Source organism: Nymphaea colorata, chromosome 3, assembly GCF_008831285.2.
Source record: "Nymphaea colorata isolate Beijing-Zhang1983 chromosome 3, ASM883128v2, whole genome shotgun sequence".
Classification (NCBI taxonomy): Eukaryota; Viridiplantae; Streptophyta; class Magnoliopsida; order Nymphaeales; family Nymphaeaceae; genus Nymphaea; species Nymphaea colorata.
Window position 1 is genome coordinate 21,556,359 of NC_045140.1, and position 19,857 is coordinate 21,576,215.

The following is a 19,857-nucleotide window of genomic DNA, read 5'->3' on the forward strand; positions in this document are numbered from 1 at the left end:
ACTAATCGCCCGATACTCATTGAGCTGCCAGACCAACTATGCTACACCTTTATCTTACATTCACGTTTGTTTGTTGGATCTGCCAATGCCATCCAATTCAAAAATTTCACTTAATTTGAAAGACATGGCATTGTGTGGTGTTTGTTGGAAGTGCGATAGGAATAGCGAAAAAAAAAAGAAAAAGAAAAACTTACCTAACGGCGCATGCGACTCTTCTTGCTCACTGATCGGCCGCCCACAGCAAATGAGCAGCATGAGGAAAATCACGCCCCTCTATCGCGGCAGGTTCCACCTGCCACATCCCACCCGCACCCCCACTTCCACCCCCCTTCTCTCTCTCTCTCTCTCGCTTCCTTCGTGGTCGTCGTCGATCTCCCTCTGCGTAGTGGGTTTTCTCCAACGGGCCTTTTGTTTTCAACCGAACTAGCCGCGTCTCAAATCTCTCGGTTCTCGTTCTGTTTGCAGGCACGACAGTCGGTTCCCCACCGTTAAACTTGATCGACACACAATTGGGGATCAGATAGCTAGGACGAGGGATCCAAGAACCAACAACCGCCAAGGCGCCTTTGTTTCGTAAGTACTGCACCTCACCCAGCTAGATCAAGCTTTGGTTTCCTTATTTTCTATTTCCCAGCGGTGGAGAACCTTGATTCGCAGCCCACACCCACATTCCTTTGCTGTTATGCTTCTGCTTTGCTGTTACGGCCCTGCTTGGCCATTCCTTCGAAGCTAAAACAAACTCTATCACCAGGGAAAAAATCATGCTCCTTTTTCCTTTGTAATTATAATTTTTAGATGTTACCTTTTTTGTTCATTTTGCCGATGAATAAGAAATCCGATGATTTTGGTCTAGTTTCGTTAGCAAATGTTTGTGCCTCGTCATCATCCCGAGATATGTCAAATCAAGAACGAATTGAGAGAGAGACAGAGTCATCTTCCTCTTATCCATAGGGTAGAAGCGGTTTGATGATCCAGTAGTCCAGAAACAAGAAGAAAAACGCCACGAACAAACAGAATTTGCGAACACCACGAGGGAGGTCATGGCAGAAAACCAAGACGAATAGAGAGTACGAATGCCACTGCCACAGCAATGTAACATGCAGCCGGTAACAGTTTTGATACAGCAAGATCAGCGCAGCTGAGCCTGCCCAGTTGAACGCAACAACACACGCTGGCAACCGCCGATCCCTTGTCGAAATATTGATCCTAATGCTCCTCCGTCTTCGGAGGAGGCTGTTCACTACCATTGATGGACATGTACCCTAATCTGCTAACCAAACAAAAGCAAAGCTACGGGTAGAGAGAGAGAGAGAGAGAGAGAGAGAGAGAGCACTTAAACGAGTGCAGTTTTTAGTAACTTATAAGAAAATGGTAGTATTTCCAACTTGTTACAAGAAACTAGAGCTGACTTTCAAATCTAATATCTTTTTGAAGATTTTTCCCCTCTCTCTCTCTCTTTGATGGAGGGCTCCACATCGAGTACCTAATTTCCGAGAACATACTAGGAAATGGTGAAGGAAACAAGTTGATAAAAAGGGGGTGTGCAGTTCTTATAAATTTGAAGCCACTTTCCACTCCTTTCTACTCGATTGACGTCGAAGGTCAAATTTGCTTCGCTCCTTTTCTGCAAAACAAGAACTGCTTCACTTCATTCTTCCTCGAGCGGTGGTGCCACGTTTAGAGAACACAACTATACGGTAATGAAACTGCCTTTCCTGAATCTGCTTCCTGTGAAGAAAAGACAACAAAAGGCAACAGAACAAAAACAGAGATATGACAGAGCTCAAATATGAAGGGAACGCACAAAGAATTGTGTCTTCTATTGATAAATTGAACCTCCAAAAAGAATATAGAAATTAGTTACAAAACTGTTACAAGAATGCCGTGAAGGATATTTCAGCAACTGCTTGAAAGAGACGTCTCCACAAATATTTACAGTGGAATTTACAAAAGGGAATCATCAATTGTGCGGAATTGAAGACTAGTACTTCTGCAACTTCATAATTCATTAGTGTTGTCGATTATTGTTCCTTTTCATTAGTAAGAGCAACTGTCTTTAACACCCCATCCTCAAACTGGGCATATGGATCACAGAGGCCAAGTTTGCCCTTCAAGAAGAGAAACTGATCCATGCTAATGGATTTGGTGAACATGTCAACAACTTGATACTGGGATAACACAAATCTGGTCTCAATCGTTCTGTTCCTCACTAGATCTCTCACTACATGGCAATCTAGTTCCACATGCTTGGTTCGTTCATGCTTCACTGGGTTGGCAGCCATCTACAAGGCTGACTTGCTGTCACTAAAGACTAGGACTGAGTCTAAGTGTTGCACTATGAGGTCTGCTAGTATGTACTTCAGCCACAAGATTTCACAGCAAACATTAGCCATGGCACGATACTCTGCTTCGGCGGATGATCATGACACAGTAGGCTATTTTTTTTATTTCCATGAAATCAAACTACCACCGAAGAAGACCCAGTAACCTGAAACTGAGCGTCTAGTATCCCTGCAGGCTGCCCAGTCGGCATTGCAATACACTTTCAATTCATAGTTACAGTTTTGAGAAAACAGTAAGTCTTGCCCAGGATTTTTCTTCAGATATCGTAACACCCGCATGGCTGAGTCCAGATGTGCTGTAGTTGGTTGCTGCATGTGTCCACTGAGGACATGGACAGAAAACATAATGTCTGGACGAGTTATTGAGAGGTAAATAAGCTTACCAACTAACCGGCGATAAGTGGTTGCATTCTTCAATGGCTGTCCATCGGTTGCTGACAAGTTGAGTCGATATTCCATTGGGGTTTCCATGGGCTTTGCGCCTAGCAACCCGGCTTCATCTAACAAGTCACATGTATACTTGCGCTGAGTGAGGAGAATGCCCTGTTTTGTACGAGTGAGTTCAAGACCTAAAAAATACTTCAAATCTCCTAGATCCTTCATCTTGAAGCAATTGCTCAAGTAATCTTTGAAGTTTTGGATACCCTTCAGGTTGTTGCCACAAGTGATCAAGTCGTCCACATACGCCAGTACAGCTATGAACACATTTCCAAATGTGAGTGTGGAATGGTTGAAACCACAGGACACAATTGCATCAGAAAGTTTCACAAACCAACAACGGGGTGACTGCTTCAGTCCATAGATGGACTTATTTAATTTGCAGACCATCTTGTTATCACATTCTTCATAGCCAGGTGGGAGTGCCATATAAATCTCTTCCTCCAGGCTTCCATTTAAGAATGCGTTGTAAACATCCATTTGATGGATGAACCAGTTCTTTTTGGCTGCGATCGCAATCAGACATCGGACCGTGATGAGCTTTGCGACTGGAGCATAGGTTTCTTGATAATCTAGTCCCTCAGTTTGAGCAAATCCCTTAGCCACTAGTCTGGCCTTAAACCTCTCAACTTCGCCACTAGCTTTATACTTGATGCGGTAAATCCATCTACAGGGTATAGGCTTTACATTGGGTAGAGGAGCAACAAGCGACCAGGTTTTGTTTTCTTCCAACGCATCGATTTCTAACTGCATTGCCTTCCTCCAGTTTGGATCCTGCTCAGCTTCACTAAATGAAGTAGGCTCAGTGTATTTTGAGATATTCAGCAAGAAGGCTTTATGAGGTTGGGAAAATGAGTTGAAAGAGAGAGCCTGAGAGAGGGGATACCTAGTGACCTCTTTCCTTCTCAACATCGACGGGTCTGGTGATCCTTGTTACAGTAAAAGTCCTTCAATAGTACGGAGGGTTTGCTTTTGCGAGTTGATCTTCTCAAGTGAGGAGGTTGAACCTGTGGCATCGGTTCAGTCGGTGGGTCAAGTTCAGTAACAGTTGTTTGCCGTATTACATGATTTGGCAGATGACATCAATTCTTTCACTAACAGTTGGCTCATTGAGTTGGGAAGGTGTGCACTCTGCTTCTTCATGAGCAGGACTGTCAAGGGGAGTTGAAGAAGGACTGTTTTCTGAAACGTTATATTCATCAAATGTGAAGGGCAACACAAATGGAGATGATTCATGACTCAGCAATTTGAAGGGAAACGACTTTTCATTGAATATTACATCACGGCTTGTGAATATTCTTTGCTTCTCAAGGATGTAGAGTTTGTAGGCTTTTTGTCCAAAAGGATACCCCAGAAATACGCATCTTTCAGCTCTTTGGTCAAATTTGTGTTTGGGTTTTTGGTTGGTAGCAAAGCAAAGACAACTGAAGACTCGTAGGTGAGCAAGAGACGGTTTTTTGCCAAACATCATTTCGTATGGAGTTCTATTTTGTAGGCTTGCTGAAGGCGTCCTGTTTATCAGGTAAGTGGCAGTGAGGACGCATTCATCCCAAAACGTTATTGGTAGTCCAGATTGAATTTTCAGGGCTCTCGCCACATTTAGTATGTGCCGATGCTTTCTCTCTACAACCCCGTTTTGCTGAAGAGTGTAGGTGCATGTGTGTTGATGGTCAATTCCATGCTCCAACAGAAGTTTTTTCATTTCGTCAGAGAAGAACTCTGCACCATTGTCGGTTCTCACCTTGATGACACTGTGATCGTATTGTCTTTCAGCTAGAGCAATGAAGTTTTTCAAGTGCAGGTAAGTTTCGCTTTTGAACTTCATTAGGTAGATCTAAACAGACCTGGTGTAGTCGTCGATGATGGATAAGAAGTAATGAGCACCTGAGAATGAAGCTTTCGAATAAGGTCCCCAAATGTCACAGTGAAGAAGTTCAAGAGGAGCAATAGAACACACTTTACTGGATTCAAACGAAAGTCTAGACTGTTTAGACAACTTGTAGACATCACAAAAACTGTTTGATTGTTTGATGTTTATATCATATTCAGAAAACAAGACATTTTTTGTTGGTGAAGGATGTCCTAATCTAATATGCCACAGATCTGTCGGGTCATGGTTGCAGTTCAGGATTGGAGCTGTTGGTTGTGTCGAGGAGAACTTGTAGATGTAAAGGCCACCTTGCAGTTCAGCCAGACCAGTCGTTGTCTTGAAGGTCGGGTCTTGCAAGTAGCAACAAGTAGAAGTGAAACAGAGATGGTAATCAGTTTGGTTCAACTACTTACTGATAGAAATAAGGTTGAAGTGAAAATTAGGTATGTAGTAGACATTTTTGAGAACTAGATCAGATGATAGAACTACTTGTCCAACGTGTGACGCTTGGACGATTCGATTATCAGGAAGTTTAATAGGAAAAAGAATTGAAAGGCATGTAACTTCAGACATGTTGAACAAGGAAGATGACAAGTGGTGACTTGCACCACTGTCGACAATCCAAGTGCAAGGAGATAAAAATGACAAACCTGCGAACAAGGTAAGTGGTGTTGATCGGTCCTTGAGTATTTGCTTCAGCTGTAAAAACTCTTCAGCAGTGAAAGCAAGAGCAGGTTCCTTACCGAAGTCATTTGATTGGGTATTGGAAGTTGCAGCGATGAAGGCAGTTTTGCTTTGGTCACCATTGTTTAGCTTTGGCACTTTATCTCCTTTGATCCTGCCTTCTTTGTAGTTTGGGGGTATCCATTCAGTTTGAAGCAGCGCTCTCTGTAATGACCTGTAATATTGCAATGGTAGCAAAAGTATGTTGGCTTCTTACCACTTCGATTCCTGAAGTTGCGATTGTCATAACCAGTAGAGAGGTTGATGTGATCGTTTGAGGGAGGTTGCATTCTTGCCAACCTTTGCTTTTCTTCTTGAAGAATTAACGAGTACACTTTGGTGACAGAGGGCAAGGGATCCAACAGCAGTATCTGACCTCTCACAGTATTGAAGGTGTCGTTCAGGCCCATCAGAAATTGGATGACCTGGTCTTCATGTTGTTTCTCCAAAATTTCTTTTAGGGCTCCACATGAATAGGTAGGCAAAACATCGTATGAGGAGAGCTCGTCCCAATAAGATTTCAGTTGGGTATAGTAGGCTGCAACAGAAAGCGTGTTTTGGGACAGACGACCAATGGCACATTTTATCTGATACTTCCTTGGTGTAGAACTCTGGGTGAATCGTTCCTTCAGATCATTCCAGACTTCAACAACAGTGGTGGCATAAATGACGCTTTGCACAAGTTCCTTGGAGATTGAGTTTAGGATCCAGGAGAGGATCATATCGTTGCATCTCCTCCAAGCAAAAAATTCAGGGGATGAGGTATCAGGTTGAACCAACGTACCGTCAATGAAGGCAATTTTGTTCTTTGCAGACAGTGCCATCGTCATTGCTCAACTCCAAGTTAAGTAGTTATCACCATTCAACGCTTGTGACACCAGAATGGAGCCAGGGTTGTCCAAGTGATGGAGGAAATATGGATTTGCTAGATCAGCGGCAGTTGCATCAAACGTTGAGTTGAGATCAGCAGCAGCATAAGGCTTGCCTTGCGTAGATGCCTGAGGCCTATTTTGATAAGAAGTTTCCATCGCTCTGATACCAAATGTGAAGAAGAGACAGCAAAAGGCAACATAACAGAAACAAAGATATGACAAAGCTCAAATATGAAGGGAACGCAGAAAGAATTGTGTCTTCTATTGATAAATTGAACCTCCAAAAAGAATATATACAGCATCCTTACAGAGGATGAAAGGGAGAAATTAGTTACAAAACTGTTACAAGAATGCGGTGAAGGATATTTCAGCAACTGCTTGAAAGAGACGTCTCCACAGATATTTACAATGGAATTTAGAAAAGGGAATCATCAATTGTGCGGAATTGAAGACTAGTACTTCTGCAACTTCATAATTCATTAGTGCTGTCCATTATTGTTCCTTTTCATTAGTAAGGGCAACTGTCTTTAACACTTCCCACTCGTTTAAGTGCTCTCTCTCTCTCTCTCTCTCTCTCAACCCATAACTTTGCTTTTGTTTGGTTAGCAGATTAGGTACATGTCCATCAATGGTAGTGAACAGCCTCCTCCGAAGACGGAGGAGCATTAGGATCAATATTTCGACAAGGGATCGGCGGTTGCCAGCGTGTGTTGTTGCGTTCAACTGGGCAGACTCAGCTGCGCTGATCTTGCTGTATCAAAACTGTTACCGTCTGCATGTTACACTGCTGCGGCAGTGGCATTCGTACTCTCTCTATTCGTCTTGGTTTTCTGCCATGACCTCCCTCGTGGTGTTCGCAAATTCTGTTTGTTCGTGGCGTTTTTCTTCTTGTTTCTGGACTACTGGATCATCAAACCGCTTCTACCCTAGAGATAACAGGAAGGTGACTCTCTCTCTCTCTCTCTCTCTCTCTCTCTCTCTCTCTCTCTCTCTCTCTCTCTCTCTTCTCTTTTAGTTTTGTACCGTTCTTGTGGTAACTAAGTGTTCCCTTGGTCTCTTTTTCTGTATTGGCTTTTGTTTGCTGTTAGTAGTATTGAAGAATCGTTTCTCTCTCGGGTACAAACACAAGCGTATTCAGCTTGTATGCACTTGAGGAAGGAAAAGTGTAAACATATGGGGTCTAAAACACAAGGTTCTGCTGTTGTTGAGCAAGACTGCCTGGCTATCACCTCACAACGGCAGGATAAGAGAGCTCCGGCCGTGAATATCTTCACTAGCGCTGAATTAGCTCATTCTACTTAGCTAGGACAATTATTCTTATTGGGAAACTTATTTGAAGTTATTGCTACATATTTATGTTAGTGCTTGAAATGCCGATTTTCTTCATAATTATTAAAAAATCCCTCGGCACGAACGCGACATTTTACAGACTGGTTGCACATCATTGGAAAATTGCCAGACTCACTATGCAGATTAAAGAGCTTCAGATCTTTTGGTGTGTCTGACTCTGCAACCATCATACCTTCCCTGATAAATTTAGTGACATGACATGTTCGTTTCTAGTTGTCTACTTTTCGTTTATTCTATTTTCCTTGAATGTTTAAAATGATCAAGTTTTTGTATTTTCCAGTTTAAAAGCAACAGTAATTTTATTAGATGGTCCCGATACTCATTATTTTTTGAAAAGGATTTGGTTCCAAAACCGATTCGGATACTATCGAATTCTGAATGCTAATATTTTGAAACAAGATACAACTGATGCTCTGAATTTGACTCTGATTCGGATGTACATAAATATCATATTGTATTTAGATAGGAATTAGTTTTAAATAAATACCATACATTCAATGTTCATGAAAATCCAGCAGGTTTGCTTCAAAATTCAGATTCTAATATAAATGTAAAAAAAAAAATCTAATTGCAAAATCGGATCTCGAATCATATTTAAATTTGAAGAATTTGACTATGTGAATATCGAAAAAATAAATATAATTATGAGTACATTGATTCAAATCCGATTCATTAAAGTTAAAATGCGTACAATAAGTCATCTTTAGTTTGAATATAGGCTGTGTTTTGCAACCACGCAATGGATAAGAAAACGGTGTAATAGCGCGATTGATTATGAGGAAGGGGCTGCGAAGATGCTGCGCCCAGAGGGATATGACCACCAAATGCGATACGTACGATACCACACCATTTCGAAAACTTTAGAGCATTTTCGCTGTCCCATCAACTTATAGGTCACTCATAAATGTTCATGAGTAGATTCAACCACCTTCAACGGACAACATTTTTTTAAGGTTAAAGCACATTATTTGATGGACCTCGTTGGCCTAGACTTTAGAACCTTTGATACACATTAAACACCTACAACAATAAGCTTCACTGTGATGTTTACTTGATTTTACTGTGCTTAACCCACTGCCATAGCCCTCTCTTTAGTGAGATCTCTCAACCACCACACCCATACACACATATACATATAAATATATATAAGACATTGCATTGTAAAGATTCTTCCACACATGTAGCCATCCAGCCTACTACACACGCAACCTGAGCCCGAGGATGGAGGAATCCATATTTTCTATGCATGATACATATTCTTCTACACTCCGGCTTTATATATACATAGAAAATAAAGATTCCTCCACCTTCAAGTTGTTTGTCTAAAAGGCTTCAAGTTGTAAAAGAACATTTGAATAATTAATTTTAATAGATCTGATTTTCCTCTTTTATCCAAGTGGCTTGATGTTTGTGTGTGTATATATATATATATACATGGTGTTAGTGTCTGCCATATGGACAATCATTCATTCAATATTAATTATTTCAATGCAATAACAATATCTCCTATATGGGGTAACTTTGACATTAGTTGGTCTAGACAACTTAAAGGCAGCCGATCGTAGGATGAACAAATCTGCTAATTGAGCTTGCAATAGTTGCGTTAATAATAGATATAAAGATGCGCTCTTAAAAGGCATTTCATCGCATGTAATATTTGTTCCATATAAAATAAAAAAAGTTGACAATTTACTATCGATAAAAAATTCGGCCCATGATTCACAGAATTCATTTTGTCTACATGATTCATTTGCTAATGAATCGGTGAATCAATGTACTCATAATTATATCTATTTTTTTCAGATGTTCACATAGTCAGATTCAAATTCAAATTTAAATATGATTTGAGATCCAAAATTCAATTTTGCAACTAGAATCTTTTTTTCACATTTATATTTGAATCTGAATTTTGAATTGAACCTGACCGATTTCCAACATGTAAGAACATTGAATGTATGACATTTAGTTTAAACTAATTCTTATCTAAGTACAATATGATATTTATGTATATCCAAATCAGAATCATCCGAGCAGATGTTATTTCTTAAATCAGAATCCTATTAGTTTTCTTAATCAGAGATTAAAGTTTGTTCCATGTCTGATTTTTTTTTAGAATGGTTCAGTCGATCCACATTCCTATCTTCAATCTAGCTAACTAGTTCTTAAAGAAGGACAAGCATTGTGACGCAGCTTCTGCATGCGTTACAAAATCTTCCTGAGCTAAAACTCGACTAAGAAAGTTTGAAAAGCCCTGCAGAATTTTTTCCTATCAACGTCCATGTAACTTCTGTTAACTTTGTCTCTTTGCAGTTATTGCTTGTTGAACTATTCTTTCATTATATTTTAGCATCTATTATGTAATCAAAGTGAGTAAAATTTAAACAAATCAAATTCTTACAAGTCCAACTCGACTCATTTAACATTTCCAGCATACACTTGAACTCATTTATAAATAATTTGAGTTTGAGTAGAGTTTTAACGAGTGAGTTAAAATTGAGTTCGAGCCCTTTCGACTCATTGTGCAGCCCTAACAAAATTAAACTCACGGTCGAACACACGGTCTCACTGGGCCACCTCTCAGCTTTCTAAACTGAGGAAATATTCCTTTAACCCAAAATTACACGTTATATATTCTAGGTTCCTTGTTGGCTGAAAATGAATAAAATGTTTCTGATATAAATGGCAGATCTCTTCCGTATAAGCACAAAAGTAGAATCTGGAAAATTTTTTACTTTATAAAGTTATGAAATACCCTTTTGATAACAGGTACGAACATACATTTTCATGCTGACGCCTAACATGCAAAGCATCTTTGTCTTCTCCAGGTTCCAGTCAATGTGGGACAATTTACATGCAATTTAATGGGCTTTTAACATCTGCCTCTGTCTTGACTGCAGATTGGCATCCCAATTCCAATGTCTTAGTAATTGATTGAATAACTCCAAACTCATATACCTCTAAGCTAAGCAATGGCGGAACCAGTGGGAGGCAGGAAAGAGCCGTGACCAACCACGAATTCTCAAAAAAATTAAACTTTTATTACTAAACAGTCCAAAAATTCAGTTTTAAGTAAAGATTTTGAAAACTGTATGATGGCTTTCTTAGAAGAAAATAAGCAGTGGAATCAGAAATTTTGAGCCATGGGATGCGAACTTTTAGTTGAAAAATAAGAGTAACCTATAGATGAGTAAGAGTTATCTTCTCCGAAAAGCTGAAAGGAGGCAACTCCACCGCTGACTTTCGGCCCAACACATTGCCGTAAGGGCCAAGCTGAAGTCTAAGAAAGACTAGATTTCAGAATGTACCAGTTATGAAGAATTTACTTCTTCTCATCTTTAAGCAATTTCAATCTCCAAAAAGTAATAGATTGGCTTTATTGGGAGCTCATCGATCGATACCTTACATGGTCGGCGACTAATATTCAAATAGGTTTTGTGATATAATTGTGCTGGAAGAAAAGCATGGGAGAAAAACATTATTATACTGGCTAGTGATCGTGAGCTTCCAATGCTTAACTGGAAAGGGACAGCAAGGAGAACCTCTGTCTATCCCCATCCCTTGATAGACAAAGATGTAAGGCAAAATTTTTTAAATCTTTTTATGTCGTAATAGAAAATTAACAATGAAAAACAGATGGCCAGTCGTTCCTGATCGAGTTGATCAAGATTCAAATCTTTCAATCTGTTAAAAACATATCAGCTGAGTCTGCGTAAGAGTGTTCACATTTTTGAACACTTTGCATGTTTACTCGCATGATGTGTGAATATAAAGTCAATAACATGAGTATGCAAGGCGAGACTGTAGGTACGTTAAAATAGTAGATACCAGGCCAGTTCATTTTTCGATTATTAAAATGAAAAAAATGACGCACTGTTTCTCAACAAATCTCTCATAAGATGTTATTTATAAGTTTAGATCGTAGAAAAAAGTATTTTAATGATGAATTTTAGTAGGTCCGGTTTTTAACAACTTTCCCTTCAAAATATGTAAGTGGTCTGGTTTTATATATATATATATATATATATATATATGTATATATATATATATATATGTATATATATATATATATATATATATAGAGAGAGAACCAGCCGATCCCTTTCTCTCTCGTTTTCACTCTTTTCTTTTTTACCCACTTTTTTTTTTTCTGGAGGTACCACCATTTCCCCATAAGTTACGGGAAATTAACCAAACATCATAGAGGATTTCATATGTTAAACTGTGACAGCTTCATTCTAGGAGTTTCAAATGACCCACCGTAAACAGTTAAATTCTCCAAATGGTATGCCATTCTTTTTGTTTTGTTTTAACTCTGACCATGGATTAGGTCCCGAATTATGGATATGTTTGTGACTTCAATAAAAAACATAGACCAAGTGCATAAAGATATTGAAACACTTGACAAAACCAAACCATACCATGCAATCTTATGCACACCTGTCGGGAAATGGCCACCGTCATTTATTAAACAAAAAATATGCAAGAATATACAATCAACTTACAGAATAGAAAAACTTAGTAGGCAAATGCTCTAGCTTTCATGAAGAGCGTCCCAGAAAACCCACGCGTTAAAAAGGCATGATTTCAGAAGGAGAGGTGCCACGTTAATGTCAGGTTACTGACAGAAAGCGAAATTAAGGTTTTCTAGCAGAAAACCATAGAATTTTGTACATGGCATTGGAAGGGTTGTTGATGCATCGTTCGACAGTCCCTCCAACTTTTCGAGCTGAGGGCGAGCAAAATTTTTGCTTTGGATGCACGGTAAGATGAGAAAAATATCCTCTAACACGAGAATTGCAGCTTCATTTCTTCCTATCATCAAGTGCACTATACCGCAATGTGATCAGCAAGCCATCCTTATGCGTGATGGCAAAAGCAAGTTTTTCGCAGCGATCTGCACAAATGAGAGTTGAGGACTGAGGACCAGCCCAAAATTCCGGGATGGCAAAAGTGGCAAGCCAGATAAGAATTTCATACTTGGAATTATATTTTAATTCTAATTTTCCACCAACCCGAGTATCTTTCCAAAGTGATTGTCAAAATATCTGAACCGGATGTCTCCATTCGACGACAGGATTCCATGAAAGAAAGCCAAGAAACCAAGCGGAGTCCACATTCGAGGTCTATGAAAGTTTTGAAATTATAGCGCCAAATTTAGAATAATTGGAGCAATTACTTGACAAAAAACTTCATAGGAAAGCATGTCGCTGTTGAAAATATAACGAACAGCATAATTCTCAACTAAATAATTGATAGACAATGGTTTAAGGGATTCTTTTATTCTTTTTCACAAGGGAATCAATCAGAGACTGGAGAAAATGCTTTACAAAGAATCCATTCCCCTTAACCATAAGCGTGCAGATGGATGTTCGCTTCGACGGGGAGACGGCGAGGGACTGAGTTTTAATAACATGACCATCACATATATGCACGCTTTAGTTGTTAAACACATTGTACCCATACCTTGCAAAAACGAGGCATGCTGGCAATAATAAAGACCTTCCCCGATCCTAAAATATCCACCTTCCAAAATAATTCACCATTATGGAACTCCAATAGCAATAACAGTGGTTTCACAAAGCTACGCCTGCGAAATGTGTGGCCAGCCACGGCGTTTTCCAATTGGCTGCTTCAAGAAAGAAAATCACAAGAAAGGCACACTGCTAGGCTTGTTTGAGCGGAACAACAAGGCTCGAGAAAAAGGTCAAATACCAATGCACAACAAGGCTCGAGAAAAAAAAAAAAAAAAAAAGAAGCCATGTCAACTATGCTCCAAGGAGATGAAATCATGAAATGCCATTGCCATGTTAATAAATAAATGAGCACACTCATGTCAAACAAAACTCCCCATCATATTTTTAGACCATTTACGGCAAAAGAAGAATCAAACAGCGTCGACTTCTATTCGGTTACTTGAAATCTGTATCTGTATCTTGATCACGGCCACTATTCAAGTGCTTTATTGAAGAAAATCCAAGCTCACATCGGCTTTATGCACATCTAACAGCACCAGCCGTTTAAAGTGAACCAGAAAAGGCTTCCACATCTTCTGGGTCTCCTCGTCACAAATGACATGTATAAGGCCACTATTCAAGTGCTTTATTGAAGAAAATCCAAGCTCACATCGGCTTTATGCACATCTAACAGCACCAGCCGTTTAAAGTGAACCAGAAAAGGCTTCCACATCTTCTGGGTCTCCTCGTCACAAATGACATGTATAAGGCCCTTGAGGTGCTTCACCGTTACGGGCAGCCTTGCCGAGCATCCCCTCACGTCGATTGTTTCCAAACCTTGCAGCCCCCCCATGGTTTCAGGAAGGCTCGAAAGGTTTGAACATTCGGATAAATTCAGAAACTTCAGTTTCTTTAGTTCAGAAATGGATTTTGGCAGGCTCCCCATTGCTGTACATGCTCGCAATCTCAGCACCTCTAATTTTCCCATCCTAGCCTCCGGCAACTCGATTAGATCATGGCAATTGGTGATGCTCAGCTTCTTCAGATTGGGAATGTCGCAAACTGCAGTTGGCAATCTTTCTAATCCGTTGCAGTAGTCTATTTCGACTTCTGTGATATCTGGAAATATGTTTGCAATGTCGAAAAAATGGGAGCTTTTCTCCTCGCTGCAGTACTCCATTTCGATCTCTGTCATCTCTGGAAATATGTTGGAAACCTGGAAAACGGGGGAGCTTTCCCCCTCCCTGACTTCACAGAGCACCATCGACAGCTTCTGCAACCCAAGAAAAGGCTCCGCAAACGTACGAAGAATTGGTAATGATATCCTCTCCAACCTCACGCTTCTGAGGTTCTTTAGGAACCGTGGAAGAAGTTCAAGATCAGTACTTCAGCAGACGGGAATATTGGTGGACTGTACGTGTCAAAGTTTCTTCTCCCATCACCGACACAGAGATCAGTCGGAGACCAAATTACTGTGGTTGGCTCATCACGAGAACTGACATAATAAGGAAGGGGATTCCCCGGTTAAAGGAATGGTGTTGGTTGTAAAACTCACCTACTTCCAAGGCAGCAATTTGAGTTTCTGATGTGAGATCGGCATTAGGACATTCATCCGTTTGATTTATAATGAGTAGTGCTCTTGATCTTCTGAATGGTGCAGTCGGCCAATTTCCTCAGTAGAAACAAACAGATCGCCCGAAGCCCACATCTTCGACCCAAGCTTCATTGAGTACTGGATAGTCTAGAACGATTATACAAGAAATTTCAAGTTCACATCTTCTTTAGGAATGTGAAACGTTACTTTGCTGAGCACATGCTCAAAAGGCCTCCATAGATAAGCAGTATCCTCATCACATTCAACTGCTCTAAGACCGTCCAACTGTGTCACTGATGTAGGCACTTCCCTCAGCCCTAAGCACCATCTCATGTCAATTCTTTTCAAATGCTGCAACAGGCCAATGTTTTCTGGCAAGCTCTCAATGCTCGAGCAATGAGACAGATCCAAGAATCTGAGGCTTCCAAGTTCACATGAGGAATCCGGAAGCCCTTCCAAACTTGAACAAGAGTGTAACCTTAGGACCTCTAATCTTCCTAATCCACCTATTCCCTCGGGCAGTTCAACTAGATCAGGGCAATTTGTTATGCTTAGTTTCTGTAGATTGGTAAGACTGCATAATCCAGGAGGCAATGTCTCTACACCGTGGCAGTAGTCCAGTTCTAGCTCCGTTAACATTGGAAAGATGCTATGAATATCCCAATGAATGACTTGACTGACCTCACAGAGCACCATTACTAGCTTCTGCACTGTCTGCATTGCTTGCGTAAAAGTAGAAAGAGGAGGGATTGATATTTTCTCCAGTCTTATTCTGTGGAGGTTCTTCAGGGAACCCAATGCAGACAGGCCATGTAATTCTGCAGGGCGTGCGCTGTGGTTTGCGCAAATCAAAACCTTGAGATTTTCCATTTTCTCCAGAAATGGGGGTAAGAAATACGATTCAGCTGAGAAATTCAGGATCAAGACCTCAGCATGAGGAAAAGGTATATCAAACCAGTTCCCGGGACCCATTTGACCTGCATACAGACAAAACAGGATTATTATCTATCATTTGAATTTGAAAACTCAGTGAAGTTGGTCCGAGGTTGCTCATCCTTACCAGTGTGGAAGGAAACAATCTTAGCCATCGATGCTTGTTCCTTCTGTTGCTGCGAGATTTTCGGAAGATCTCCTTCACTCAAGATAAGCCTTGTCGAACCGCCATTGTTCACACGGCTGGTATAGATTGCCAATTCTCTCAGCAGGTCATGCTGAAAAACAAAGAGGTCACTGAAGCTCCCATCTACATCCCCAGCCTCACTCCTGCAAAGACCGTGAAGATTACGTTCAGCATAGAAAAAAACAATTTAGATCTAAAATTACGCAAAGGCAGACATTTACCTTGTTCTCTCAACAAGTGTAACAAGGTTTTTGCTGGCAAGTTCAAGCAAAACAACATACGCATCATCCTCAGTTAAGCCATGGATTTCAACCCACATATCAATGAGAGAGGCTGCAGGTATCTTTTCATCTTCCGGAAAAGTACCCAGGTCCATGAAACACTCTGCAAGTGTTTTACTCAAGGAGTTTAAGCTGCTGCTCAAGCATCTCAGGAGATCGTCATGCATCTCAAAGATTTGATTTCCTTGCTGGAGCATCTGTGCTGTCTTGCGCCATTTTCTGACAGGTTCCTGCCTCAGTGAGCCTCCAATTACTTTTAGTGCCAGTGGCAGACCTTTGCAACCTTTCACTATCTGCAGTGTGACGAATAGGTAGGTCATAAGTTTTTGAAAGGAAATATGAACACCACTAATTTACACACAAGAACACATTTCTCTTAATTGAGAAAAATCATGTATGTAGATGCATGTTAAATTGTACAAGGTCTAATAAAACACGTAGTCAAGTCTAACAGCCAAAGCTGTAAAGCATGGAAAGAAATAAAAAAAGCATTTACAGTTATGTACGTATACTTAGATGTGGATTCTTGTGCATAAATTTAACCAAAAAAAAAAAAAACGAACACTATGTGAAGTTTTACCTGTTCCATCTGTTGCAGAAGCTCATGATCCAACTTATCAAGGGCTTGATCAGGGGCGAAAGCTGATTGACAGAAAAGATCCCTGGCATTTTCTTGTCCCAGCATTTGTAAAGGATAAACTACATCAAGACCTTTAAAATTGATTCTTGATGTGACTAGTGTTTTTAAGCCCGTCTTCCTGAATAGAAGCCTCTGGAGTACTGATTCAGACCAAACATCATCTAGAACAACTAGAGCAGGGTTTTGCTTTCTCTTGCTTATACTGTCGGTTAACTGATCGATTGCATCATCCTCATTAATAAAATGAGGCATGCAACTGGCATTGACCAGCTTTGCCCATAGTCTTTGACATATCTCTAGCAAGTTTGGTGTCTCAGAAACAGTAACGAAAACAATGTCTCCGAACACAGCTGGAAATTTAAAAGGAGAAAGAAATTAGCATCATTGAACTTCACCAACAGTCTTTTTTCTTGCCAATTTGAGGCAAACGTAAAACAAAAGTTTGCTGAAGCGACAAAGTACTGTACCCAGTGCCCCACAACCTAGGGCTACTATTATGTGCATGAAACCAGACATATAGATACATATAAATGCTTAAACTTGCAATCACATGATTCATGTCTAAGATGCTTAGCCAATATAGAAGACAACAGTGGAAATTGTACCTTGTACTTTGTCATCTCGACAGAGCTTTGCTGCCAAGGTCGTCTTCCCGCATCCTCCAGGTGCACATACTCCAATAACAGAGACATTGTCAAAGAGCAGCTTCCTCTTTAACTCTTCCACAGGAACACTCAGACCAACAATTTTGCTTGGAAGCTGGGGCATTGAATTTGAATAAATAAACATTCCACTACGAGAAGTAGACTTCATGCTCAAGCTACTGAATTCCTTGTACAACCTCTTTGCATCTGCCATCATCTGTTTTGTATCCACCCAAATTTCGGCCTGCATATTCATACTTGCAAACCTTAGCAACTGTGCATCTAACTTCATTAATTTCTTGGCATACATGTGTCTCTTCCAGATTTTCCAATTTGGCAGCTTCGAACACTTATTGATTAAATGTTTGCCATGTTCCAAACAATCTACTAGTTCAGTCATGTTTTCTCGTCTTTGAACTGTTGCCTTGTCATCCAGTTTGTTGTCCCTTAACTCCTCATCTAACCGTTTAACCTCCTCTACTGCAATTTGTAAAGTTTCTACAGTCTTTTGCAACCGATGAAAGCAGTCACGGAAGTTCATAGCAGTTTCCTTTCCCTCCAAAATAGCTTTCAGCAGCTCCGCAACTATAGCACCAACTATTACACCGTTGACAAAATCAGACATACCAGAACAGTGGAGTAAGAACGACGACTACTCCAGCCCAAAGCTCCAACCAAGTAGTTAAAGAAATGTACCTTGGTGTAGTGTATTTCTACAAAGAAACTAGGAAGCCCTCCAACTTCTTGTTTAAATCAATTACAATTTTCCTTTGCAGGCTTGGAAACAAAGCAATTTATTGCAATTTCTTGTCTGCACAACCTTTGTTAAAAAATGGTCTATCAATTCCAAACCAAATAAAGCCTTAGTCTTCAAACTGTAAGAGTCTAGGCCGTCCCACTTTTTGGCTTATATCTTTTCCAATCTTTGGCATAAACTGATGGCTCTTTGCAGCAGACACTCAGCTGGTCATTCAACTAGATTGTAGAAAACTTCTGCAGATAAGAGTAACAAGAACAATATTAAAAAAGAGATCTTTTAAAACATCTGGGGAGAAAGCATGGCATGGACACCCAGATTGACAGAGGAAACAATGTAACTGAAATGGAAGTACTTCAGAGACAACACACCAAGACAAAGAGGTATACCGAGACATAGAGGCAAAACAAAAACCAGAATCACTCTACCATTCAAAAGCAAAAGAGTCTCACATCTACTTCGTGGGCAACACTAATTCGGGTTTCGGAGCATTAACCGTCAAGCTCTTGCTTTTTCATTTTAGGGTTTTCAATTTCCTTCTAATCCATGTTTTAACTTTTACAAACCCACAAAGAAAAAGAACCCTAATCTGCTAAGCAAACAAAAGCAAAGCCACGGGTTGAGAGAGAGAGAGAGACAGAGAGAGAGAGAGAGAGAGAGAGAGAGAGAGAGAGAGCACTTAAACGAGTGGGGAGCCAGATTCAAGAAAGGGAGTTTCATTACCGTAGAGATGTGTCCTCTAAACGTGGCGCCACCCCTCGAGGAAGAATGAAATGAAGCAGTTTCCTGGTTTGGCAGAAAAGGAGCGAAGCAAACTTTATAGGGATTTATATCAGAAATTTCCTGCTGGACTCGGGTCTCTTGCGGGGAAGGTAGAAGGGGTTTTCCTGGAAAAATTTTAGCAGCTGGAGTGTCGACGCCGAGGTAGGGATTTCACCATACGTGTCCACGTTAGCTCTGGGCCCAGTGCCAGCTTTCCACGTGTCTTCTCTTTGGTTTCATCTCCCCGCGTGTCTTTGACTGCAAGAATAACTGTTCCTTTTTCGGAAGCATGGCGATGGAAGAGGTCGATGTTGGCCAGGAGCGCTTCTGCGCTTTTTGCTTCACATAAACAGCTTCGGCGAAAGTAGCCATTAGAGCCGTCAAGTCCGCACACGGATTCTTGTTCCGATTGTCTTTTCAACCTGCCTTTCTCTTCTATTCAAGAAAATCAGGGGGAAACTGACGACGAAAAAATGGATTCAAGCTTCTGCAATGGACCGAGGTAATATAAATTGATGAGATCTGTTCAAAGTCTTCATTGGAGCTGATGATGATCAGGGCAAGCAAATGTTCTGAGGTATTTAACGTGCATATTCAATTCTCCGACTGCGTCATTTGCGGGGACACGGCCGAGACATGGCTTTATGTTATGTGCTCAGAAACATGCAATTTCTGGGACGAAGGGGACTTCGGTTCCCACCGTCGTAATATTTAATGATGGATGCGCTGCATCGGTTGACGCAGCCCGTGCAGGCTTTTCAGGATCTTTCTCAACAAAAACACCACTGAGAAGATTGAAAAGCCCTCTGGGGTCTTCCCTTCTCAAGAGCCTTTTCTCCGCGCTTGCAGCTCCACAAGTTTCCATTCATTTCTTTTGTAACGACAAGCAGCTTCCAGTTTATTCAAGCTCGAATTGGAAGTTGGGACTTGCGAGCCAATTTACGTCGAGCGTCTTCGGAACGCTGAAGCGCCTTTCCCTGCAGGCTTTGCAATGTCCCAAAGAATGCGGGA

At 40.6% G+C, this 19,857-nt stretch overlaps 3 protein-coding genes across 7 annotated transcripts; 1 reads left to right on the plus strand and 2 right to left on the minus strand.

Annotated features, from left to right (window-relative positions):
• The first annotated feature begins 249 nt into the window (after nt 1-249).
• Nucleotides 250-7,749, plus strand: LOC116249829 (uncharacterized). Of its 4 annotated transcripts, none has more exons than XM_031623122.2 (4): nt 250-285; nt 466-573; nt 6,855-7,188; nt 7,334-7,749. In XM_031623122.2, the coding sequence occupies exons 1-4, from the start codon at nt 254-256 to the stop codon at nt 7,334-7,336; spliced, it is 477 nt and encodes a 158-aa protein (XP_031478982.1). In that variant the 5' UTR covers nt 250-253; the 3' UTR covers nt 7,337-7,749. The 4 variants fall into 4 exon arrangements, 3 of the variants coding, with proteins under 3 accessions (XP_031478982.1, XP_031478981.1, XP_031478983.1); XM_031623121.2 differs by having other exon boundaries at nt 7,337-7,749; XM_031623123.2 differs by lacking the exon at nt 6,855-7,188 and having other exon boundaries at nt 7,337-7,749.
• Nucleotides 7,750-13,374: 5,625 nt separating this feature from the next.
• LOC116250651 (putative disease resistance protein At5g47280) lies at nt 13,375-18,965 on the minus strand. Of its 2 annotated transcripts, XM_031624455.2 has the most exons (7): nt 18,808-18,965; nt 18,024-18,320; nt 17,289-17,924; nt 16,624-17,033; nt 15,984-16,336; nt 15,703-15,905; nt 13,375-15,619 (listed from the first exon to the last, which is right to left on the minus strand). In XM_031624455.2, the coding sequence occupies exons 3-7, from the start codon at nt 17,866-17,868 to the stop codon at nt 14,799-14,801; spliced, it is 2,367 nt and encodes a 788-aa protein (XP_031480315.1). In that variant the 5' UTR covers nt 17,869-17,924; nt 18,024-18,320; nt 18,808-18,965; the 3' UTR covers nt 13,375-14,798. The 2 variants fall into 2 exon arrangements, with proteins under 2 accessions (XP_031480315.1, XP_031480314.1); XM_031624454.2 differs by having other exon boundaries at nt 17,289-18,320.
• LOC116250652 (putative disease resistance protein At5g47280) lies at nt 13,695-14,312 on the minus strand. Its single transcript, XM_031624456.2, has one exon. The coding sequence runs from the start codon at nt 14,310-14,312 to the stop codon at nt 13,695-13,697; it is 618 nt and encodes a 205-aa protein (XP_031480316.1).
• Nucleotides 18,966-19,857: the final 892 nt, after the last annotated feature.

Excerpts from the sequence above, each read along its gene's own strand:
- LOC116249829 (XM_031623121.2), top strand. The coding sequence starts at position 254 with ATGAGGAAAATCACGCCCCTCTATCGCGGCAG. Across the intron at positions 286-465 it reads ACGCCCCTCTATCGCGGCAG|GCACGACAGTCGGTTCCCCA; the intron begins GTTCCACCTGCC and ends TTCTGTTTGCAG. Across the intron at positions 574-6,854 it reads CGCCAAGGCGCCTTTGTTTC|ATTAGGTACATGTCCATCAA; the intron begins GTAAGTACTGCA and ends TTTGGTTAGCAG.
- LOC116250652 (XM_031624456.2), bottom strand. The coding sequence starts at position 14,312 with ATGGTGCTCTGTGAAGTCAGGGAGGGGGAAAGCTCCCCCGTTTTCCAG.
- LOC116250651 (XM_031624454.2), bottom strand. The coding sequence starts at position 17,952 with ATGTCTGATTTTGTCAACGGTGTAATAGTTGGTGCTATAGTTGCGGAG. Across the intron at positions 17,034-17,288 it reads TCGAGATGACAAAGTACAAG|CTGTGTTCGGAGACATTGTT; the intron begins GTACAATTTCCA and ends TTAAATTTCCAG. Across the intron at positions 15,906-15,983 it reads ACACTTGTTGAGAGAACAAG|GAGTGAGGCTGGGGATGTAG; the intron begins GTAAATGTCTGC and ends CGGTCTTTGCAG.